At 45.5% G+C, this 16908-nt stretch overlaps 1 protein-coding gene across 6 annotated transcripts in view; it reads right to left on the bottom strand.

Moving 5' to 3' along the window:
• The window catches only part of trim37 (tripartite motif containing 37), a 101136-nt gene extending 84998 nt beyond the window's left edge, over positions 1-16138 (bottom strand). For 2 of the 6 annotated variants that reach the window (XM_085964750.1, XM_085964746.1), the window contains exons 1-3: positions 15646-16137; positions 3321-3415; positions 1332-1433 (exon numbers count right to left, since the gene is read on the bottom strand). In XM_085964750.1, the coding sequence (XP_085820876.1) occupies positions 1332-1433; positions 3321-3341 (123 nt within the window). In that variant the 5' untranslated portion in view covers positions 3342-3415; positions 15646-16137. Of the gene's footprint in view, positions 1-1331; positions 1434-3320; positions 3416-5418; positions 5517-6066; positions 6241-15645 lie in introns of those variants that run through there. The other 4 variants (XM_085964747.1, XM_085964749.1, XM_085964748.1 and 1 more) reach the window with 4 other exon arrangements.
• Positions 16139-16908: the final 770 nt, after the last annotated feature.

A 16908-nucleotide genomic window follows, 5' to 3' on the forward strand; every position in this document is an offset into this window, starting at 1 on the left:
GCAGGTGAAGCTCCAAACATTGGGTAGGTGGGTGGGGAAAAGGGGAGGGGTGGGAAAAAGATGACGACTGATGATCCTCCTCGTAGCTGGCGAACCCTGGGAACAGATCACACATCCTCTCAGCTGGTGAATGGCCCAGCTGTAAATTTAAACTGCTACCCTGAACAAACTCCATCAGAACAGTGTTAGTGTAAAAAAAATACTGGGCCCATGTGTGCAGAATCAAACAGGCTGAAGCAACTATTAAAACACTAAAGTTAAAAAAAAATCTGTACATTTGCACACACTCTGCATATGCAATGTTCAACATGCTCATGTGCCGAGCAAGCAAGCAAATACATCTTAATAACAAGGCTGTGCAAGTACTACTGTACAACTACTCAGCAGCAAAATGCTGCTGCTCTACTGATCAAGGATGCATTTGCTGAGCCAGGATTATAGCACCACATCTCAGCACAAACAGGATATTATTTTTAAAAACAAAATCAGCTGAAGCGTTCAGATCGGACAGTCCGCTAAAAAAAGAATTTAATCATGTCAGGGGGAGATTAGATCTTTCTGGCTCATTCCCATACTGTTGGAATTAGAACAATGGTTCCAAAAACAGCACTGCTTCATGGCATTGTAACACTGAGCTACAGAAAACTCACACAGCATATCAACAACCCAGTGACACTGGAAGACTTCCAGCACCTTTCCCATTCAGGACTGCAGCTGCCTTTCACTCAATAACTTTTATTCTAATCCTTCCCTCCCCAATAACAGCTCTCTAATCCTTCACTGCATAGGTCAAGGCTCAAGAACTCCACTGCATGATAAAATAGGTTATATATTTGGCTCCACATAGCAAAGTAATGAAACTGTCTGCTTGGATTAAAAGCTGTGAGCTAGCAAGCCGCACGTGCACGCATCCAATGGTGCAAGATGAAGCCTCCTCGACTTATCGTTCTCTTCCACAATTCACATTTTCTCCCCAACTATTAGGGCTCCTGTATCATTCGCAACCGAAAAGGTAGAGCAAGTAGGGTGCCTTTCCTAGGTCTTTGCTAAAAGCATGCAAGCTAGCCACTAGGAACAGCCAAACCATTTTATAGTGGCTTTCTTACAAGCTTTCATTTCTGGGGTGGAGTTGTCTTAAGGAAATGGTATAACCGGGGTTTGGGGGGGGGGGGGGGGGGGGGGGAGGCGGTGGCAGCGGGGAGTTACAGATCGATGTACTGTGTCTGGATGGGGCAGGCTTAAATGGACCACATAGTTTTTCCCATCCTTTTTTGTAGGTTTGTACATACACCCGACAGCAACCTCTAGCTCAGAATATAGCAGGTTCTTACCCTTATGCAACTGAAACAACAAAGCTTTGAGCAGTGTGGACAGAGCCGGGCATCACGTAACTTCTCCATACAAATAAAGCACCTGAACACCTCTGCAATGCTCTGGAAAAAAAAATAAAGGCAAAAAGGATTATTTAACTGGATACTGCATGGCTTGCAAAACATGCATCAGTTACTGCAGATATCAAAACCCTTTGTCAGCAGCAATCTTGTCTAAAATTCCTCTTCAGAGCTTTGGGTGTATCAAAGCAGCATTTTTTTTGGAAGGAAGTACATAACTGTGCAATGTTTGCAGCAACGAGGTGCTGGGCAAGAGAAAACAATGATTGTTAGTTCATGGTTAAGGGAAGTGGAATTAAACAGGTTTGGAAGTTGAAAGTTTCCACTAGACAAACTAAACTTCAAAGCTCAATTACAATGGTGCATTGATGCTTTAATCTCCAAGTGATCAATAAATCAGAGTGTGTTATTTTAAAATTGTGTCCCATCATTGAAACACTCGAAATTTCTTATGCTTATTAGTCTGGAAAGGGACCAACATTAGGTCACTCTTTTCAAACAAAGAGTCGGTTTCTGCAATCACAGCAGAAACTATCAGTATGCCTGAATGACGAGCAGTTTCTGCTTAACATTTTTAAACAACTAGACTCGGCAGCATTACACTATCCTCTGCCAAGCTGGATATCTAATTCATGCCTTTTAATGTTACTATTCTTTCCGGCACATGCCATTTCCCAGGATAAAGCACCACCAGTGTAATCTGACACAGTATCTTCTCTACTTATGGAGTGCGGGGGTTTTGAAAAACCTGAATTTAAAAAAGGAGCCATGATGTGTGTGGTTTCTTGGGACTTCAAACTCCTTGAAATATCAATCTATGGCTCACTGATCATCAGACAGGTGGTGCGTTCTTACGTGGTATAAGAAAACTGTGCTAATGTTGGTCCTTTCCCAGTATAGTTTTGTTAACAATCACTCTCAGGTTAGATACAACATTAATTAGGTGTGAGGCACAAGCCACTTTTCATTTCCCACACCAACCATCCTTATGGCTTTTAGGCAAGCTTTAACTGACCCTTTGTGATGCAAGACTCACATACATGACAAGGCTTTAAACAAATGAATAATTATGAATCTGTTTAGCAGTCTTCCAGGTTTTACAGAAGCACATTACTGTTCACTGATGTACAGCCTGGTTTTTCACACATGAAGGGCATCACAGCCAAATCCAAACCTGCTTGCACTTCATCTGCAAATATGCAATTTCCAGCAGCTGTAACGGGCAGTGATCAAAAGCAGGAACCAAGGCAGATCGGTCCTTTTTTTTTTAGTCCCGGCACACCAAGGCCTGCTCTGCCATTCAATAAGATCATGGCTGATCTTCAACCTCAATGCCACTTTCCTGCCCAATCCCCATATCCCTTGATTCCCCTAGAATCCAAAAATCTATCTATCTCAGTTTTGAATATACTCAACGATTCAATATCCACAGCCCTCTGGGGCAGAGAATTCCAAAGATTCACAACCCTCTGAGTGAAGAAATTCCTCCTCATCTCAGTCTTAAATATCCGACCCCTTAACCTGAAACTATGAGATTTATCCTTATCCCACTAAGCTATGGGCGGAGCTCCTGTTAATTAATTTCTATCAATTCATAGAGCATTGTGAGGCACCACAGCAAGTGCACGCTAGATTTTATTATTTTTAATAACTTGCGGTCAAACAACTAAAATCAGACAGTTGCTAGGACAGACAGCTTTCCTCAGTACAAGTGCATTTAGCTGATCACAGAATGGCAATGAAACTGTTCCACAGTGCAAAACCATTGCATTCTATTCTCCTGGTCGAAGAGATGAGCGGTAACAGTGAGAAACATGGAACAAAGACACAAAAGAAATGGGTGATTAAAAAAAAATTAAGCAGCAGCTTTTGAAGCCATGCTGCCCAGTGACTTTAATCACCAACAAAATTACAAAGTATTTTCCTTACTTCAACACTTTGCTCATCCATTTTCGCTCTATGCTGCGTGCTGCAGATCCTATAGGTGTATCTTGGGACCGATGAAGATGGAATCTGCTGCACAACTAAAAAAAAATCAAAGTCAGTTCTCCAAAGAGATTTTACAGGACTAACATAATTCCAAGACTATAACAATACGATTCCACTGCCCAATAGCCAAAACTTTTGGTTTTAATTATATATATTTTTTGAAGTTAGAGTGAGAGATGCACTTTTGCTAGCCGGCTAGAACCGCTGTTTTACATACTGGTGGGCCAAGCCATGCTCTTCCCCACCTACAGCCTGAATCCATTTTCAGACAGCTTGGAAAGAGGCTGAAAGAGGAAACAGACGGCCTAATTTTCAAAATGTTGAGCATTTTAAAAAAAGTTTTAAATTATGCAGTAACACTTCTGTACGCTTAACTAAAGATTGCATTTTAGTAAACCTCTCACACTTGAAAGTCAAAAATAGCCACAATTCTCTCTAAAGTATCTTGCCACAGATAGCTTGGGTAATGCATTCCCTTGCAATTCTGTAACAAACCACACAGCCACTTCAAATGTCCACCACTGTGAAGTCCTGCATGTTAAGCAACTACATACAATACTCTCTTTGATTCCACTGCGGCTACCACTAGTCATGTATTAAATACCGTACTGTGTGAACTTATAACCTTCAGTCATGGTAATATACTACACAGTCGACAACAGAAAACCGTTAGTTGTTCCAAGTAACAGTCCAAAGTACTAATGAGTTTAGTAAGGAACAGCAATTGGCACTGGGGTGAGGGGAATAAAGAGAAGACGCACCATGAATTTCAATGAAGGCTGCTTAAACACTCCAAAGTAAACCCTTAGAATGGGCTTATCCAGGAGTATGTTGGAGAGTGGGTGGGGGGGAAATTTCTGTAATTGAGTAAGGTAGTTCGGCACAGCTAGTAAAATGTAAGCTAAGAGCAACACACCATGTTTTTTTTAATGACTTTTTCCAAAGTATTCAACATGCAAGGGTTAGCCACTTTATCAGAGGTGCCATCTTTGCAGTATTTCAAAGGCTGGGTACCGAAATACACCAGCGACGAAGGTAGAATTTTTATCCTGTGAGACGCACATTACCCTGTACATGTGTCATTTTAAAATTGTAGTAACTATTAAGATGGCCTCTGTCGTCTGACTGGAAAAAAAAACTGATGGCAGCTCAGAGGTGCTTTGTCTGTGAAGAGCACAGAGAGCTTTGTTTGAGCAAAGAAATTGTAAGTTAACTCTGAAGGTGGGTCTTAAATTCTAATTCTGTTATCGGTCACACAGTATAGGTTCTGATGCAAGGTCATCGACCTGAAACATTAGCTGTTTCTCTCTCTCCACAGATGCTGCCTGATCTACTGTGTATTTCCAGCATTTTCTGTTTTTATTTGACACAGTATAGGTGTTGTTTGCAATTGATTTGTCAAATCATACTATTGGGGTTGGGGTGTGCTCGAGTCGGAATTAACTGTCGGATGCAGACAACCCTTTCTTCTTCAATTGTTAATCAAGTGGACATCCAGTTGAATTGCTGTCATCATTGTAGAGTAGGACACCATTGTTGCTTTGGTGCCGAATGAAACCCAAGCTGATGGGCGATACCAACTTCAAGGAACATGAACTTCAAAAGGCAAAAAAATTGTATAATCCAGGGAATTTCTCATGGTCTTCAGTTTCCTATTCACTGCCACTAAATGGGAAACGTGGTAGATAGACCGTCATTAGAAGAATGTGGTGTGTATACTGCCTTTCTAAGAACTTGCCAAGAGATCCTGGAAGAACTTCAGACTTTTTTTTTTTATAAAAGCAGCCAATCTAGTTTGCTTGTAGTACAAGTTTGATTATTGGAATGTATAGTAGCTGGCCCAGATTTCTACTTCAGCACATTATTTTCTCAATAAACCCACCCGAACAGTAGCTTAGGCAAAACCCCACCGTTTCACAATGAACTGCAGAAACATTGCAAAAATGGCAGCTCTGACTGAGGACAACCAAGTAAGGTCTTAAAAATGATGCAATTAACCAGGTGGCAAGGCAGCATTATTGGGAGTAAAAGAACAAACCTATTTGTCTGAAAGGAATTTCTTGAAACAGCAAGGGAGATATTCTGTGTTCATCATGTTCCACAGAAAATTTGTACAGCTCGTTATTTTTCAAAGGCTGCCAGCAATGTAACAGAAAACATACTTGGTGTACTCAGTGCTTCATTATTTTTAAAATACATGTACAAAAGTCTACAACTTAAAAGATGTACTATTTCCCTGACCATTTTGCTTCTACATTGTACAATGGATGTACATCTACAATAGCTATTCTCACACAAGAGGTGCAGTTTCAACCATTACCCGTACAATGCACAGAACAACCACGCAAAATTATAATTCAATTTGGCAGCTGAGCTTACATTCAAAACAAATCCATATTGGTATGACTTTGGAGCAATGAACTTCAGGGCTTGGGAAATACCGGAAAAGTTCAGGGACTCTAACTGTACAGCGAGTCAGGGTGGGAGCACGAATATTGGTTGCGAGTAACGCCGTGATCAATTGTACATTAACAGTCAAATCTCCCGCAGACCGATCCGATGACTGGAAACAAACTTATTTATACAAGTCAATCGATTGGTTGCGACGGGCAGCATAGTGATCCATACACCTTGCACAGAAGAGTAGGATGTAGGCTCAGAGTCCCCTGCACCACAAGTTACTGACCTCGCCTGTGTTGCCATGCGTACACACACTAAGTGGAGTCCAGGCACTTCCCCACAGGGAACGGGGGAAACTGGGAGGTCCAGTCAACCCAGGCCACTCTTGGTCACGTCTTAGTTGCACTACCAGAAGCATTCATGCTTTCAATCAGCCCTGGTGCAAGGCACTGGGCAACTACTACAGGGAAATGTAGAAACAAAAGTTACTTGCATAAAAGAATAAACTTTGTAAAAAAAAAATTGCAAAGACGACTGTGCAGGGCAAGTTATTAAAGTGTTATACCACAACATTAGAAACATTAATGTATAGAATATACTGTAAGTGATTGCAAGCAGTAATCTCTCAGCCAAAGGCTGTAAATTCCTAAATCATGTTCAACACCTTCAGTTGAAACTAGAGATGAAGCTGCACCCTCATGGTCACTTGTGGCTTTGTAAGCTACTGTATGCTGTGAAGCTCACAATTCATTTTAATTGAGTTTTGGGTCTTTTTTGGCCAATGATTGTTCATGGCAGATGGGCACCACACTTTAGGACGGATATTAAGGCCTTGGAAAGAGTACAGCGGAGATTTACCAGAATGGTACCAGGGAAGAGGGAGCTTCAGCTATGTGGAGAGGCTAGAGAAACTGGGATTCTTCTCTTCAGAGCGGAGATGGTTACGGTGAGATTTGATAGAGGCGGTTTGACAAATAAAATGAAACTGTTTCCATGGGCGGGTGGATCGATAACCAGAGGACACAGATTTAAGATAATTGGCAAAAAGAACCGGGGGGGGGGGGGGGGGGTGAGGAGAATTTCTTTTATTCAGCGAGTTATGATGATCTGGAATACATTGCCTGAAAGGATGGTGGAAGCAGATTCAATAGTAACTTCCAAAAATGGAATTAGATATATACTTGAAAGGGAAAATTTTGCAGGGCTATGGAGAAAGAGCAGCTGAGTGGGACTAATTGGATAGCTCTTTCATAGAGCCGGCACAGGCACGATGGGCCGAATGGCCTCCTTCTGTGCTGTATGATTCTATGGTCACAGCCTGTATTTCTGTGTTGATGCGCGATGACACCAACATTGAATGTTGGGACTCAATTGTAGTATACTGCAATCCTGAGCAATAATACTTAATTACCAGTAAATATGTTCAGCATAAATTATATTTTGATTCTACAATCAACTACACAGAGGGTAATGGATTCTTGGAAGTCATTACAAAGTAGTAATCTCATGAAGGGTTTTAGAAGAGGTTATAAAGCCAAGACCACAAAAGTTCAATCAATTAACTGCCACCTTAAATAAAAACAGAAAATGCTGGAAAATACTCAGCCGGTCATACAGCATCTGTGGAGAGAGAAAGAGTTAATGTTTCAGGTCGGTGAGCTTTCCAGTTGCCATCTGAACCATGCAACTTGATTATAGCTGATGCGCTATCAATTACTCATAAAAGACTGAGAGTTAGAAGAGTAACTAAAGGCTTTTATTAACAACAGAGTGGAGGTCTGCCTTGAGTGGTCGACCGGTCCAGGATACCAAGGGCTGGGGAGCAGTCACCTTTATACTAGGACCTGTGGGAGGAGTCAGCCGAGGCATGTCCAGGCATGTACACAGTGGAATACAAACAGGACAAACAGGAATACAAACAGTGGTTTACCACAATAGCCTTGTAGGGTCCACTGACGGCTCAAGAGATCAATTAATTTCCTGATTTGGTGGTGAATATTCCCAGGTTTGATTCCTGAACCGTGCCAAGTTAGCACATCTGAGCGGACATGGCAAAGGGGTGACACAGTTGGCTTCAGAACCTCTTGGCTAAAAAGGGAGGAAAAAAAGTTCCTGCTCGCTATCCAGTGGCCTCTGCGTGAGTGTGGGCATTGACCGAGGATAAGGTCAGGTTCATCTCTGAAGCCCTCAGCCCTTCCCCGTGGCTTGGCTGCGATGCCCCCCAAGAGTCAAATGGCTTATTAACAATCATCTAAACTCACATTAAGAATGACCACTTAGGCAAAATAACAGAGTACTGCCAACATCCATGAAATCTTACCTCAGGATTTGCTGTTTCCAGTAAAGAGAGAAAATTTAGGGGAAAAAATTAGAGCCTCAAATTCACTTAAAGGTGTTGGCGATTTTTAGAAAGTACACTGCATACTTTGGACAGTGCAGTGGTTCCACTGACATACAATGCCAAAGAATGGTGGGATATAAACTTATTGCATCTTGACCGAACAGTAATGAATAGAGGAGATGGAATGTACCTTTTACTATTTATTGAGTAAATGGGTGGACATTACAGCACATTCTCTTTCACTTTCGGGTTCTGCCTTGCAGACAAAGTAAAATCGAGCCCCCCAGCACCCCCTTCAGGTAACACCCGGGAACTGGGACAAACTTAATTGAAGCAAAACTCAAAACACAACACTCCTTTCTCCCAGATAAAACCCCTTAGTCCTCCAGGCGTCTGGGACGGAATCTAACCCGACTTGAGCGCCGCTGGACAGGCATAGTCGGGGTGCCACTGCTAGCCGCAGGAAAACCTTCCTCCGTGGCTGATGACTCCGTGACACCTTCTGTCGATGTGGCTTCCGTCGTCGTTGCAGGAAGCAGGCCGTCACTGCCTGGCAGAGGTGGCGGAGACAATAGCCTAGCCTGTGACGTCTCTGTTATTCTCACCGGAGTACGACCCCGTAGCTGGTCTACGTGGCGTCTGTGTAGCTGGTCTACGTGGCGTCTGTGTAGCTGGCCATCAGGTGTACGGACGCTGTACGACAGGGGACCTGTGGCCTGCTCCACCACGGCAGGCATCCATTTGTCTCCTCCTGCATAGCAACGGGCAAACACAATCTCTGACGGCTCGAACTGCCTGGCGGTGCCCTGGTGCTTCTTAGCCAGCTCCTCTTGCTTTGTGTGCATCTCATCCCTGTAGTCCGGGTGTAGCCGGTCCAGTGCAGTCGCCAGCTGGCGACCCATCAGCATCTCGGCAGGACTCTTCCCCGTTCCCGAGTTTGATGTGGTATGCTGTGATAACAGGAACCTGGCCAATCTGGTTTGCCAGTCCCCCCCCCCCCGATATCCTCACCAGTGCCTCTTTTGTGGTTTGCACCATCCTCTCTGCCTGCCCGTTAGAGGAGGGGTGATAGGGCGCTGTGGAGAGGTGATAGGGCGCTGTGGAGGGGTGATAGGGCGCTGTGGTCACGTGGCGGATCCCGTTTCTGCCTGCAAAAGCCTTGAACTCCGCTGACGTGAAGGCTGCTCCATTGTCCGAAACCAGCACGTCGGGACCCCATGTGTGGCAAACAGCAAACGCAACGCGTTGATCACTGCACTGGATGTCATGGAGCTCATGATAGCCACCTCCAGCCATTTCGAATGATAATCCATCACTATCAAAAAGACCTTCCCCTGAAATGGCCCTGCAAAGTCAATGTGGAGTCTTGACCATTTACGAGTGGTCCACTCCCAGGGGTGAAGGGGAGCCTTGGATGGGCTATGGAGAGTCAGCTGACATGTCTCACAGCTCTTTACCACCTCCTCCACGTCTCGGTCCAACCCCGGCCACCAGACGTAGCTTCTCGCCAACGCCTTCATGTGCACAATCCCAGGGTGTGAGTCATGCAGCATTTTCAGCACCTCCTCTCTTGCGGCGGCAGGAACCACCACACGGCTTTCCCAGAGCACGCAGTTCTTGTGTGCAGACATTTCATGGCGCCTCTGAACGAAGGGCTTGAAATGCTCCTCCTGGACCTCGGAGGGCCAGCTATGCAGCAGCCAGTGTAGCACCCGTGAGAAGACTGGATCTTTCTGTGTGAGGCTGCCAATCCGCTGGGCATGGAGTGGGGCCTCCTCCAGTAGCAGCACCTCCAGGGGTGGTGGCATCTCAGCCATCGGCCGGATCAAAGGCAAGCGACTCAGAGCATCAGCATTAGCCAGCATCTTCCCAGGCCTGTAGCAAAGTTCATAACTGTAAGCCCCCAACATCAGACTCCACCGAAGCATACGCAGTGATATGATCTGGGGCATGGGCTTGGAGTGATGCAGGAGCCCCAAGAGTGGCTTGTGGTCTGTGTAGATGACGAACTGTCTCCCTAACAGGTACTGGCTGAACTTCTTTACCCAAAATATGATGGCTAGGGCCTCCTTGTCAATCTGGGCGTAATTACGTTCCGTTGTTGAGTGTTCTTGAGGCAAAACTGATAGGCGCTTCCCGGCCATCTGGCTCTATGTGACCCAACAGAGCTCCCAGCCCGTATGGTGAGGCATCACACACCAACACCAATGGCTTGTTTTCATCATAGTGTGCCAGAACCTTATCTGCTTGTAGCAGTTCCTTTGCCTGTCTGTAGGCTGTTTCATGAGCTGAGGTCCAGTTCCACACTGTTGCTTGGCCTAACAGCCTGTGCAGTGGCTCTAAGATTGTGGCTTTGCCCTTGAGAAAACAACTGTAGAAGTTTAACAGTCCGAGGAATGCCTGCAGTTCAGTCTTGTTCTTGGGGGTGGGAGCGCTCCTGATAGCCTCCACCTTCTCCGTAGTCGGATGCACACCGTCTTTGTCCACTCAGAATCCCAAGAACTCCACCCCATTGGCAGCGAACACACATTTCTCCTTCTGAAGGCGTAGTCCTACCTCAGCCAGCCGGCGTAGTACTTCCTGCAGCCGCTCATCATGGGCTTCCTGTGTCTTGCCTGTAATCAGTATGTCATCCAAGTAAGGCTGAACTCCCGGAACACCAGCCAACAGGGTGTCCATGAACCTCTGAAAGATTGCCATAGCCGTAGACACCCCAAACTGCAGCCTTGTGGCACGGAAAAGTCCTCTGTGGGTGTTGATTGTCAACGGCTCGGCTGACTCTTCATCCAGGACCAGTTGCTGGTATGCTTGCTTGAGATCCAGCTTGGTGAACAGAGTGCCTCCAGCCAGTGTTGAAAACAGCTCTGTAACTGTTGGTAAGGGATACACATCTGGTAACACAGCAGTATTAACCGTACATCTGTAATCTCCACAGATTCGCAGGCCCCCATCCTTCTTTGCAATGGGCACGATAGGGGTGGCCCAATGGGAGTTCTTCACTGGCAAGAGAACCCCTTGGTTCACCAGCTTATCCAGGGCCTCATCCACCTTCTTGCGCAACGCAAAAGGCACTGGTCGCGCCTTGAAGAACTTAGGCGCTACCCCTGGGTCCACTTCGATTGAGACTGCCGGTCCCAGACAGGCCCCGAACTCACCAAAAACCTCTTCATAGTTCTCCAACATAGGCATTATGGGCTGTCGCTGTACCGTGTGTACTCCTGTCACTTCAATACCTAGGGGCTCAAACCAATCTCTGCCCAGCAGGCTTGTGCCCTGCCCCGCCAGCACATAAAGTGGAAGTGTGTCCTTGACTGCCGGATACTTAACTTCCACATGAATCATACCCAGCACCTGGAGTTGAGCTTGGGACCACTGCCGTAGCACGCCACTGACCTGAGCCATCGCCGGGGGTTCACTTGGCCACAGCCTATTGTAAGTCTCTTCACTTATCAACGAACACGCCGAGCCTGAATCCACCTCCATGCAGAGTGGTGCCCCATTCATGATCACATTTGCCGTGTATCCCCACCGTCTGTGGGGTAGCTGCTCAGCTTCCGTGGTATACACTGTGTACTCATCGTTGTCCTCCAGTGTCAGGGTGTGTGTCTGCGATGCTTGTGTTGGCTCTGCTGCAGCAGCCTGAGATTTCTTCATGCAGACACGAGCTATGTGTCCTCTTTTCTTACAGAAATGACATACCGCTGACAAAAATTTGCATGTAGTGGAACCATGGAGAGCCCCACAGCGGAAACATTTTCTTCCCACCTCTTTAGTTGCCTCCATGTCTCTCGCAGCAGCAGCTGCGTGTGTGGTCTTGTGCACCTCCTCGGCGGCCTGAGATGGTGCTGCCTCTGTACGGAGCATACATGTGTTCATCGATGCAGCCTCTGCTGCTAAAGCCTTCTCCTCGGCCAGTCGGAACGTCAGGGCCTTCTCCGCTAACAGCTGTCTCTGCAATGCCGAGTCCAGCACTCCACACACAATCCGATCACGGAGCATATTGTCTAACTGGTCACCAAAATTACAATGTAATGAGCGTTTCCTCAACTCAGCAATGTAACTTGAAATAGATTGTCCAGGCTGTTGTTTACAATTGTGAAAATGGAAACGCTGCACAATCTCTGAGGGTTTTGGGTTAAAATGTTTCTGCAGCTTCTCAATCAAATCAGCATAATCCACCTTACTAGGTTTACGAGGAGCCACCAATGAACGCAGGATGGAGTAAGTAGCAGCTCCGCATACACTTAGCAACACTGAGCGCTTCTTCTCTTCTTTGTCAATATTATTGGCCTCAAGGAAACACCACAGTCTTTCTGCGTATTCCTCCCATGAACTGTCCTTATCCCCAGAGAACTCTTCAATACGTCCCAAGGTCGTCATAGTTTTAATGTGCACTGTCCCTTTAAGATCCATGGACTTTTTCTTTTTTTTTTTTTAAATTCTTTTTCTCCTCCGGCCAGAGTTACGGTAGCTACACTCACGGTAGTTGCCTGGCCCGCAAAATACTCTGTCCGCCGTCTACATCGCAGCTAGCCAACTATCAAAATGCCGTTGATGTTGCTAGCCGAGTGGCCCCATCGTCGCAATTTCCAATATCACGGCTATAGGTTCGCATGTCTATCTCCGTCCTTCTAGAGAGTTCAACAGCCGCCTCGTCGCCAGTATTGCATCTTGACCGAACAGTAATGAATAGAGACGGAATGTACCTTTTACTATTTATTGAGTAAGTGGGTGGACATTACAGCACATTGTCTGCAAGGCAGAACCCGAAAGTGAAAGTGAAAGACAAAGTAAAACCGAGCCCCCCAGCACCCCCTTCAGGTAACACCCGGGAACTGGGACAAACTTAATTGAAGCAAAACTCAAAACACAACAAAACTTGCTTCCATACTCTGCTGAGTTCTGATCTCAGCTGCATCTTTTGGAGGGTGGCTCCAAAAGTCCTACGAGCAGAGGCCAGAGAGGCAGAAAAATCAAAGAGAAAGACAGCCATCTCTTTGGTAGGATCATACAATTGTAGCAGACAAAAGAACAGCATTGATGAAAGCCTGGGAATAAGAAGCCAGTCTGCTTATAGGGTGTAGCAGTGCAAGAAAGTGGGTAAATAGTTAAAGGATAAGTATTAGACTACACAGCCGGTGTTAGAGTTAGCTTTTGCACTGAAAGGTTGGCAGCCAGTGGGATCTAAGTTGTTGATATGCAGGAACATTCACAGTGATGGACTAATGATTCTGATGTGACTAAAGATAGTATGGAGAAATAAGTTTCTTGTTTATTACCAGGAGAAAACATAAAATCCTTTATATTCTCTCCTGACAGCTTATTCTGGGGTACAGTTCATTAGGCAACCTCTCCCAAGTGCTTCACATTTGAGAATAAAGTTTCAGTGACTGTCCATAAGTTATTCAATTTCAAGAGCTATTTCAGTCAAACCAGATATTGATCACCTTCTCCCAGGAGTCACTGGATAATGATCAACTCTGGATTTTTCTCTCCTCATTAGTCCAAAAGCAAAAGAGACCAGTATCAATGCTCCGAGATAACTAATTCAGCATAGGCCGGGGATCAAACACGGAACATTCCTGGGCTGTTTGGCTCAGCTCCTTTAACTGAGCTATCTGGTACCATTTTAAAACAAAAGCTATTTGAAATACTGAAGTTACTCTCAAACCCCGGTAGTGTCTGCCAGATTGCAAAACTGGGCTGACTGTAAGGAGGGCACCAATGGCACATAATAGACTTGTTAGCAAAACTGAAGTCCATGGGATGAAAGTGTGGATATAAAATTGGCTAAGAGACAGAAAGCAGAGAGTAATGGTGAACGGTTGTTTTTCATTCTGTAGGGAAGTATACAGTGGTGTCCCCCAGAGGTCAGCGTTAGGAGCACTGTTCTTTTTGATATATGTTAATGACATAGACTTGGGTATTGGGGGCATAATTTCAAAGTTTGCAGATGACACAAAACTTGGAAATGTAGTGAACAGTGAGGAGGATACAGGAAACTCTATTATCCGGCACCAATGGGACCGGCATGGTGCCGGTTTATCAAAAATGTCCGGATTACAGAGAGGTATAGTTTAAAAGGTACAAGAGCTCCGTACACAGCAACAAATCCAGGCTTCCCAACATGTGCAGGAACTCCGGCCACAGACCAAGCATCCCTGTTGCACAAACCCCAGTTACACAGCCACAGATCCAGGAACTGCCACTAATATGAAGTAAAACTTACCTGAACCTACTCCTGCATTTTGCCGGTTAACAGAGAATTTCCTGTAGTAGCAGACTTCATGAGAAAGAGACAGACTGGTGAAATGGGCAGACGCATGGCAAATGCAATTCAATGCAGAAAAGTGTGGTGACGTATTTTGCAAGAATGAGGGGAGGCAATATAAACAACATTATACAATTTTAAAAGGGGTTCAAGAACAGAGAGACCTCACATACACAGATCTTTGAAGGTGTAAGACAAGTTGCTAAGGCTGTTAAAAAGCATACGGGATCCTTGGCTTTATAGAGGCATAGCGTGTAAAAGCAAGGAATATGCTGAAGCTTTATAAATCACTGGTTAGGCCTCAGCTAAAGTATTGTGCCCATTTCTGGGCAGCACACTTTAGGTAGGATGTCAAGGCCTTGGAGAGGATGCAGAGGAGATTTACTAGAATGGTACCAGGGATTAGGGACTTCAGTTATGTGGAGAGACTGGAAAAGCTGGGGTTGATCTCCTCAGAGCAGAAAAGTTAAGGGGATATTTGATAGGACTGTTCAAAATTATGAAGGGTTTTGATAGTTTCTCCTTATTTACTCGACTGGCACATGGGTCAGTAACCAGAGGACACAGATTTAAGATAATTGGCAAGAGAACCAGAGGGGAGATGAGGAAAAATAAATTTACGCAGCATGTTATGATGATCTGGAATGCACTGCCTGAACGGGTGGTGGAAGCGGATTCAATAGTTAACTTTTAAAAAGGGAATTGGATAAATACTTGAAGGGGAAAAAAAATTACAGGGCTATGGGGAAAGAGCAGGGGTGCAGGATTAATTGGTAGCTCCTTCAAAGAGCCGGCACAGGCACGCTGGGCCTCCTTCTGTGCTGTACGATTCTATGCTTACCCATGTACCTGCAGACTATCCCATTTCATTGGCACCTCGATGGGATCACCAGTAGAATCATTAATCCCTCAATTACTGTGAACACAGCCGCAGACAGGCCTGCCCAGGTGGGCCAAAAAGCACCAATATGCAGCTTAAAAATGTAATTTTTGCAGCCAATGACACACACATCATGAATATGTGCCAGTGCACATATTCAAAAATAAAATGCATAAAATTCCATGACTTTCAAATCAAAATTGATTTTGAACTTTTAAGAAAAAGAATCTCAATATTTAAGATTCATCCTTTAATTTAAAAAACCGATTAGATGAAATTTACTGACTGCAGAGTCTCGGCTGCATCTAAAAGCACATATATTATATAATAAAATACATACAAGAATTAAATTAAACATGCATTTGAAACTCACAGGCTGTTGCAATATAAATCCCATCAAGGCAAGGCCCAACAATGATGCACCTGATCAGGGTCACTGCAGCTTATTGTTGCCGGCGGCCTCCCTCGCAGAGCAAAGTTTACCTGGGCCGGGGCCTGCGGCCTGCAGCGGCAGCACAGTGAGGTTGCTAGCCGGGGACGGTGCCTCTCAGGGCGGATCCGGCAGGTCCGCAGTGCCGCCGCCGCCCCTTCACCTTCGATTCAATGCAGAACCAACTTATTTTTTTATATAATCTCTCGCTCTCCTTCACATTTTTCTCGTTCGATCCGGATATGGCGGGGGGGGGGGATAGAGATTATTTATTGAGAGATCACTTCAGATTTTCGGTGAAGAAGAAGAAAAAATTCCCTTCATGATTTTTTAACTCCAAGGCTTCAAATCCGCAGGCGGCCGTTTGTCACCCGGAGAGACAGCCAATCAGAAAGCAGCTGGCGGCCGGACGATCGCCCGCCCCGGCAACACCACGTGGGTGGGAAGGGAAAGCTAGTGAACCAATCGGCTTCAAGCTGGCGACTTCCCACTTGACCAATCACGATCGAGATGCGCGCGCGCACCCCTTGGCGCCGCCGCTCCGCCTCGGCCCCGAACATGAGCTGTCGCGATAATTGGTGGCCAGCCCTAGCAACCGGGAGGACGCGTCTCTAGCCGAAAGAGATACAGGCCTTGGCAACCGAGGTGGCGAGTGGCAATGCCACGTGCGGATCCATTGCGTGGCTTACAGCATCCAAACTCCACAAAAGTCTTAAATTGCAAAGAGGTTGCAGATTTCAGACTGGATAGGCTGGGTCTGTTTTCCTTGGAACAGAGGAGGCTGAGGGGAGACCTTATTGAGGTGTATAAAGTTATCAGGGGCATAGATAAAGTGGATAGAAAGGACCTATTTCCCTTAGCAGAGGGGTCAAAAAACCAGGGGTCACAGATTTAAAATAATTGTGGGAAGGTTTAGAGGGGATTTGAGGGGAAATTTCTTCACCCAGAGGGTTGTGGGGGTCTGGAACTCACTGCCTGAAAGGGTGGTAGAGGCAGGAACCCTAACCACATTAAAAAAGTACTTGGATGTGCACTTGGGATGCTCTAACCTGCAGGGCTACGGACAAAGAGCTGGGAAGTGGGATTAGGCTTTGTTGGCCGGCGCGGACACGATGAGCCGAAATGGCCTCCTTCCGTGCTGTAGTTTTCTATGGTTCTATGATTCTAGGTTGCAAAGAGTGTGATTTTCATATTGCATATAATCAA

The sequence above is a fragment of the Somniosus microcephalus genome, chromosome 22 (assembly GCF_052327205.1).
Source record: "Somniosus microcephalus isolate GS21.2 chromosome 22, FLI_Smic_1.0, whole genome shotgun sequence".
NCBI classification, from domain to species: Eukaryota; Metazoa; Chordata; class Chondrichthyes; order Squaliformes; family Somniosidae; genus Somniosus; species Somniosus microcephalus.